Source organism: Notothenia coriiceps, unplaced genomic scaffold (assembly GCF_000735185.1).
Source record: "Notothenia coriiceps isolate Sejong01 unplaced genomic scaffold, NC01 NC01_scaffold00019000, whole genome shotgun sequence".
Classification (NCBI taxonomy): domain Eukaryota; kingdom Metazoa; phylum Chordata; class Actinopteri; order Perciformes; family Nototheniidae; genus Notothenia; species Notothenia coriiceps.
The window spans coordinates 748,539-757,036 of NW_011351701.1; the positions used below are offsets into that span (position 1 = coordinate 748,539).

At 43.6% G+C, this 8,498-nt stretch overlaps 1 protein-coding gene across 1 annotated transcript in view; it reads left to right on the forward strand.

Annotated features, from left to right (window-relative positions):
* LOC104951632 (E2/E3 hybrid ubiquitin-protein ligase UBE2O-like) overlaps positions 1 to 8,498 on the forward strand; it is a 66,717-nt gene that overhangs the window by 35,471 nt on the left and 22,748 nt on the right. Inside the window, exons 5-13 of the mRNA XM_010778342.1 lie at positions 624 to 779; positions 1,102 to 1,256; positions 1,602 to 1,714; positions 2,232 to 2,360; positions 2,911 to 3,000; positions 3,085 to 3,409; positions 4,516 to 4,877; positions 4,979 to 5,159; positions 5,321 to 5,457. Of these exons, the coding sequence (XP_010776644.1) occupies positions 624 to 779; positions 1,102 to 1,256; positions 1,602 to 1,714; positions 2,232 to 2,360; positions 2,911 to 3,000; positions 3,085 to 3,409; positions 4,516 to 4,877; positions 4,979 to 5,159; positions 5,321 to 5,457 (1,648 nt within the window). The remainder of the gene's footprint in view (positions 1 to 623; positions 780 to 1,101; positions 1,257 to 1,601; positions 1,715 to 2,231; positions 2,361 to 2,910; positions 3,001 to 3,084; positions 3,410 to 4,515; positions 4,878 to 4,978; positions 5,160 to 5,320; positions 5,458 to 8,498) is intronic.

Below are 8,498 nucleotides of genomic sequence, written 5' to 3' on the forward strand. Positions count from 1 at the left end.
GGGGTCCGAAAAACCCCTAGGGGTTAAAACCCTAACCCTAACCCTAACATGTCACCCATTGAGCATGTTTGGGATGCTCTGGATCGGCGTATACGACAGCGTGTTCCAGTTCCTGCCAATATCCAGCAACTTCGCAGCCATTGAACAGCAGTGGACCAACATTCCACAGGCCACAATCAACAACCTGATCAACTCTATGCGAAGGAGATGGGTGACATGTTAGGGTTAGGGTTACGTTAGGGTTTAACCCTAGGGTTTTCGGACCCCCCCAGACCCCCCCAATAAAGCAAAACTGCACGTTTCAGAGTGGCCTTTTATTAACAACGGGGCTTATAGTTGATTAAAAGAAAATAATTTGCATCACAATTTTGATTATTGCTTAATGTTTGAAGTTTTTCAGTAAAACAGCCTAGAATTCTCTGGTTCAAGCTTCTCTCTGCTAAATGTTTGCAGGTGTTCAGAGGTTATTCCATGATTTTAGACTGAATATCTATCGGTTTGGACTTTGAAGGGTCTTTGTCTGACTTAAGAGGACCATCTTAAACTCAAACTATCCTTTCTGTGTGTGTGCTGTTGGTATAATGAAATGATACATTAACCTGTGACTGTAATCCTGGTTGCAGCTCTCTAACGTCATCGGCCAGCTCCACAGCCTCCTCTCAGAGCGGCGGTCTGGGAGCAAACCGCAAGAAGAGCGTCCCTCTCTCCATCCGGAACCTGAAGAGGAAGCACAAGAAGAAGAGGACCAAGTTCTCCCGCGAGTTCAAGCCTGGTGACCGGTGGGTTAGCAGCCGTACAGACAGCATTTGTGTCTTTTTTCCTTCTCCGCTGTATCGTTGATGCCTTTCTAAATTAATTTACTAATGGTTTCATCCATTCAAACCCTCTAACTCTCAGAGCTTCCGTTAGAAAGAATTGGTTCCGGTCCACTTGTCTTGGAAGATTTAAATGTAACGGACAATTGGAAGAGATTCGGTTAAATGATTATTTGTTTATTAAGCATAACATTTATGGATAGGTAGGTAATGTAAAAAATGACATTAGCAAAACAAGTAGACTTCTAATATTATATAACACTGTTCCCTTTGTGTGTGTGAACAGGGTTGCAGTGGAAGTTGTATCAACCAAGACCACGTCTGATGTGATGTGGAAGGACGGGCGATTGGAGAAAAGGATCAGATCAAACGAGCTCATCCCCATCCAGCACCTCGACAGCCACGAGTTTTGTCCCGGGGACTTCGTAGTCGACAAAAGACGTAAGGAAAATCAGCTTAATGGAGAATTTGGTTGTTTTTACTTTGTTCTATTTTCCTCATTCAGACCAGGGAAGACACACTGTGTGTCAGAATTCTGTCCCTTTGGACCGCCATGAGATTTATTATATAGGTCACCTAGTACCTAAAGCATCTAGGTCATTTCAACTATGCCAAGACAATGTGTGTTTGAAATGGACTAAAATATATATATCTAGTTTATGATAAGGCTGTTATCTGAAGTGGTCATTTCCTTTCATAAAAAAATCTCTGTTGTAAATCTTTACCTTTTTTAAGGCCTTTTGTTGTATCTCTAATCGATGTGTGTGTGTGTGTGTGCGCTCTCAGCCCAAGCCCTCCAGGACCCGGGGGTGTACGGTGTGATCCAGTCCGGTGATCACAAAGGCAGAACATGTGTCGTCAAGTGGATCAAACTCAACTCCAGCAGCGACGACGTGGAGGTCAGTCAGGGAAACAAGACAACAGAGAGATTGACAGTGTTATAGAGGAAGGAAAGGGGGCCTTTTAAGAATGACTAAGAATGACCAATTATACATCAATGAATCACCCTGGAAGAACAATCCCAATGAATTGATATAGTTACAACTATATTTAGTTCTAAAAGTAGCAAAACATTATAAAAACATCAGTTAACAAACTCTACCACATTGCTTTGCTGTTGTGAAATGCGACCCCCATTTATTTTCAATTCAACAAGAATGTTCTCCATTTTGGGAATTAACAAAGAATCCAGGCCGAAACAAACGCAGCGAAGGCATTGATAAACAAATGATCAAATGATCATTTAGGGGTGAGGTGTTTTTATGCAGGTATGAAAAGCTGTATGTTTTAACCACAGCAACCTCACTACACTCCTTTGTGTACCGTCATTAGATCTTCTTGTGTTGCTATACGTGTCAATTCAACTTGACTGTCGTATAAATCAAATAATGCAGAACATTTTTGTTTTTCTTCCAGGTTTTTGGTATGGAGGAGGATGTCAGTGTGTACGACATCACAGATCATCCAGATTTCCATTTCCGCACCACAGACATCGTCATCAGAATATGGAACTCGGAGAACGGAAACAACGACTGTGAGAATGAGGTGAGAAAAGGGCTGGACATGTAACCATATGTTACGTCAAAAGGAATCAAACATTTCCATTGTAGTAGTATTATTAATATTATTATTATGGAGTTATAAACACTGCAATCTACCTTTTTTTTTTTTTTTATATATATATATATATATTTTATTGAGCATTAAAAGTACAAAATATACAATTACAGAATAAGAATGGAACAGAAAGATAATGCTCACTTTCAGTTTCCTATTTTAAACATCCCCATCCCGCCTCGACCTCAGGTAAGAAACACAATTAGGCATACAAAAAAAACAAAATTCTAAACAAATAATAATAAGAGAAAACTGTAAGCAAAAGTATTCTTACAATAAGAATAAAAAGGACTCAGTCATCTGATCTGTTAGGCATAATATCCAGAGTGTCTATGAAAGATAAAAGCAATCTACATTTTTTTAAGGGCTTTACAATCTGTACAACACACAATAAGATATCCAGTAGCCTTGTTTTCATGTGTCTAACGTGTTGGGGTTTGCTGATAATGCTCGTTTCTCTTTATAACCCTCCTCTCAGACGTCGGTGGGCCAGGTGTCCCGGGTGGATGTGAGCAGCAAGGTGGAGGTGGTGTGGGCGGATAACTCCATGACCATCGTCCTGCCACAGGTTAATGTTTATCTTTAGTCAAATATAATGTTTTATTCTAGAAATGTTGCTAACAAATGTCTCCTAACAATCACACACACTCAGCACCTCTACAACGTGGAGTCTGAGATCGAGGAGACGGATTACGACTCGGTGGAGGAGACGAGCAGCGTGCTGTCCACTGAGGAGTGGGAGGACGAGAGCGACAGCTGGGAGACGGACAACGGCCTCACCACGGAGGACGACAGCCACATCCACAACACAGACGCCACCGACACAGTGACCCCCACCCCCACCCCCACCGGATCCTCAATGTTCATCATCCCCCCTCTAGAGGGAGGCAAAGCTGGGGTCACCAGCCCCTCTAAAGGGGCCACTGGAGAGGAGGGGGAGGCGTCTGTAGCTGCTGCGAGCCCTGCTTCTGCTGGAGGTGGGCGGACTATTTAAAAAAAATATTTATAATATTGTTCGTGTTAAAGGTCCTATGTCAGGAGCTCCATCAAGCCGTTTAGGACACAGAGTGAATACACATACTTTACAGAGATGCTTTATGAGAAACCAATGTGAGTTTGGAACATTGCACAATATACATCTATTCTAGACCTCAACAATGGAGTTATGATCAGTAGAAATGGCCATGACATGGGGCCTTTAAGGGAATACTGTTGACTCCACAGTGCAAACCTTTAATTATCCTCCTTGAATCTTGTCGGCATTCGGCTGAAAAAAAAGTGAAATGTATATCTTTAGGCACACAAAGGATTTCTTTTTTATACAAAACGATTGATTAGCATTTAATTGCAAACCACAAAGAATACATTTTTACAGTAAAATGATAAATGGATATTGCTACATTTCAAAATCTAAGGAAATGAACACCTAGACATTGCAGATTCCATGTCAGAACACAATAATATATTTAAGTATTCCAGTAGTGTGTGTTCCATGTTTTAAATGTATTGTATGTACTTGTTTAAAATGAAATGTGTTTTAGGTTGACTTTTAAAATCTGTTCTGGGACTACAGATGAAAAATAGCCTCTTGGCTAACTCTGGCACATTTACAGAAATGTTAATTAATGTCCCTGTTAAATAAATGAATAAAATAAATAAAAACTAATCATCAACCTACAGTAGGCAAACCCATCTGGTTTTCAAAAAATATGGTTCCCATGCAACGCAAACTGCAATGTCAATTAGGTTTTGAGGGAAACTTAATTTGACGATTAAATGTTTCTAGGTTTATTTTATTTTTTTATCATAAAACCCCCCCCAAATCAAAGCCATTAAGTTGATCCTACCAACCTGCCTGTCTATCCTGACCTGATAAAGCCTCTTCCTCTTTGCCATGGACACCCATTGTTGTCTTGAATCTAAAACAACAAATAACTTGATTACCAGAAATGAAATTGGGATTGAAACGAAATTGGGAATCAAGCTAAATGTGATGCTTCGACGTATAACCATTCTACAACCATTTGTTCCCAACTCTAATTATGCTCAGAATGTAATAAACGTGTTATTTCTCCCTGCCTAGGAACCACTCCAGGAGCTGTGAACGGAGCAGAGAAGCCCGGTAAAGAGGGTTCCTCTCGGGGCTTCAGGGAGCTGAAGGAGGCGCTGAAGATCCTGGAGAGCCTGAAGAACATGACTGTGGAGCAGCTCTGGACCGGAGGGTCTCCCACCTCCCCGACCTCCGCTGAACCCGCCTCCACCACCAGCGTAGCAAGCTCAGTGACGCCCACCGTACCAGAGAAGCCGACCAAGGAGAAACGTTTCCTGGACGACATCAAGAAGCTGCAGGAGAACCTGAGGAAGACGCTGGACAACGTCGCCATCGTGGAGGAGGAGAAGATGGAGGCTGTGGTGGAGGCAGGGGGCGCTGGAGCAGCGACAGAGGTTAGCTCAATACATCTACAACACTGCCAGTGCAGTCCATATGAATGTGTAAGGATCAAAACTCATTAGTGTGTCTCTCGTGCCGATGTGTGTCTGTTCAGGTAGAGCGAGCGGGAGAGGAGAAGCCTCAGCAGGACCCTCAGACCCCGGTGGGAGGAGGGGAGTGGCCCAGCGAATTTCTCAGTGACACCCCGGTACTGTGCCAGCAGAGCGGAGGGAAGCCCGGCGTCACCTTCACCAGCGCCAGGGGGGAGGTGTTCTCTGTGCTGGAGTGGGCCCCAGGTGAGACATGTAGAGAGGGTTTTGTCAAACTGAGACCAACACACACACACACACATCCTTTAGCTTCCCTGAACACAAAAGTTGTATTCCTTAGTTTCTATTTCTTTCTGTGTTTATATTTAATCCTTGTATGTCTGTTCTCTCTCTGTTCATCTTATCAGACACACAATCGTTTTATAAAATGGAGTTTCAGCCAGCAGAGGCAAAGAAGTTCTTCAGCACAGTGAGGAAGGAAATGGCTCTGCTCGCAACGTCCCTGCCGGACGGCATCATGGTCAAAACATTTGAAGATCGCATGGTAGGTTCAAAGCAGCAATAACAGTTACTACATTTGTCTGGCCACTATTCAGTTTATAGTTGCAAATATTACAAACGATGTTACAAAAAGATGTTAAGCTTGTAAAATGATGTCCAGAAATACTTTCATAGCCTGTGAGTGTATATCATGCTTTGAGAACAATCTCTGCATTGAATATTTAAAATCTACGACGATGCAGATACTCACATTTACAAACTGCTTTGAGTTTAAAAGCAGAGCCAAAATGCATACTTGTGTTCACAAACTAACATTTCTGATGCAGAATTCTCTACAGATACAGCTGTGACCACACGCTTAGAAATGAATCCTGAAGATTATTCCACAACATTAGTAAAATCATATATTATAAGTTATGCACCTTTTGAGAGGACTTAAAAACAACAACACCAGAATGTAGGACCAAAGAAACGTAGTAGGACCCTCTGTGTTTGCATAGCAGAAGGGGTTTATGTATAAAAGAGTATTGGTTTAATTTAAAGGTCCCATGTCATGCTTTTCCAGTTATTACCCGTCCCCTTGTGTGTTATGAAGGTTTTTATGCATGTAAACGATCTGCAGAGTCAAAAACCCTCAAAGTACACCCTGTAGAAAGTAGGGATGCCAGTGATTATTCGAATATTCGTTACAGTCTCCGCGCGGGCGTCGAATAATCGATTATTATTCGCCAGGGTTGTCCGATGTTCGATTTTGATCATGGTCAGTTTCTGGCATCCCTAGTAGCGAGTAAAACTCTAACACAGAAAATAACTTCCCAAAACGCCTCGTTAGAGATTTGTCACTGATACGTCATTGTCCAATGTTTCTTCCGGGTATGGCTTAACGTCATGCGGTACGCGTGTTCCTCCAAGTCACTCCTAAAAGGACACACCACTTCCGGCAAAAGTGAATTCCTTTATGTGTAAGTCGACTAGCATCAATGTTTTCTCTCATGGGATTACGATTAGGTATTAACGTATTTAGTGAATAACATGGATTAAATTAGCGTAGCTTACCCCTTCTTTCGTAACCCAAACGTGTTTTAATGGCGCTCGTTTGGAATGGATAGTTCTTTAAGTCTGTTTTTGTAAAAATTAAGCATTTTTATATAAGATATAATATATACCGTGAAGTCGTGCGGGTCACGCTAATGACTACGTTTAATCGACGACCCTTGGATCGGATAGTCCACAGTGTAATCGTACCGACATTCCCTTTTGGTTGATTTCACGGGTAGACCCATGTTTTTCCTGTTTGGTCTGCTGCCATCTTCAAATTGAGAAATGAACGATGACCACCAATTATTTCAATAAGTATAGTTGTGGGTCAGTACAACTTAGGGATCTATGTCTAAACCAAACTGTTTGGTTTTCAATCGGCGTGTAGAGAGGCTTGGGTCGGAAAAAGTCCGGGGAAGTCCCGGCAATACGTTCCGTACATGACTTTCCCAGCCAGACGGCGGTAGGGACCAGCGCCACAGCGACCGAGGACGGAGGCGCCCGTCAGACAGGGACAGGACGAGACAGACAGACAGACAGACAGACAGGACGAGAAAAAACAGACAGAACAAGGAATGACGCCAAACGGACAAAACAAAACTAACCATACCCCATATCGTCCGTACTCCGTGGACGGTCGGCTGAGCCTCGAAGCGAGCCGCCGGCCCGAGAGGTAGTAGAGTCACGGGGGGAGCGACCGTAGTGAGTGTTTGTAAACTATTAGTGAGTAAGGGTAATGTGTTGAAAGATAAGTTTACGATATTTATATAGTGAAGTTACGAACGTAAAATCGACTTTATTCGTACTCACTATGAAAAAGAGTAAATTTTCGGAGGACGCTTTAGACACAAGACACGGAGGCATTGATCAGCTAATAACCGGGGTAGTAATTGTTGTTGGACGCGATGTAAACATCATTGATATTGAGGTAAGCTGTGTTTCGAAGGTTACGTCGGATACGTAAAGATTAGTTCAGACCATCTTTCTCTAAATCACGCAACGAATTACACGCATGGTGTCTGGACATTTGGACGGTCCAAAGAGAGATAAGTTCACTATTCTTCTTGCTATCTACAGTAATATGCACCGGCGTCTCGGTCGTGAGTGGAAAGCTAGTGCCAAGGGGGGTCGTCCGATTGCGTGTGGGAACGGCCACAGCACTCCAACCACTTCCGGCCGGCGACGGTGCGCTGTCATCGCCTGTCTCCGCGTGGCTCCCAATCTACACCCGTCGACCTACAGGTTTGTGCTTGTCTGGCAGGAGCGATGCCGGACGCCCGCAGGGCTCATCCTGAACTAGTCTGTCTTCTTGTCAAGGACACACCTTCTTCTTTCTTGATAGTTCTAAATACTACGTACCCGTCCGGTCATAGAGACTCGCTCTTTATACTACTTCTCGTTCCTCTGTCGAAGTATGGAGGCTCCAATTAGTGCAAAATGTGCCAGGGTCACCGTACCGGTAAAGGTGACTAGTGTTAAGGTACACTGCAATGATCTATCTAAATTATACGACGGTTAAAGGTTTTTAGTGAAACAAAGAGTAGGTCGTAGAGACATTTGATGCACATAAAGTGACTTAAAGTGAGAGACGGAAATTGCCGAGCAACCTCGAGTCATCGAGCTCGGGGGTGGAGAGACTCTCCGTGTCACACGAGACTAACCAGCGCCTGCAACACTTACGCGACTCGAGGCACGCTCCACACCAAAGGAACAAATCGCTCATGTGGTCGGTTGAGTGGGACTCGTGTGTGTTTCGTGTCGGCTTCATTTTTGTTATTTCACACCGGAACTATAACTCAATCTTTTTCCAACTATTTGCGACACTCTTACCCAGACGTCTTCTCTAGGGTTGACAGACAATAGTCGGACGTCGGCTCCTCCGCTCTCAGCGTCGTCTCGACGGACGTGACTCGACTCAGTCACTCACTCACTCACTCACTCACTCACTCACCACACACCAACCAGTTAAACCTGGTTGGTCGCCCCCGAATTGGGCATTGCGAGGCGGCCCCTGCAATTGCATTGCCGAGGTGCTTAACCAGGTAA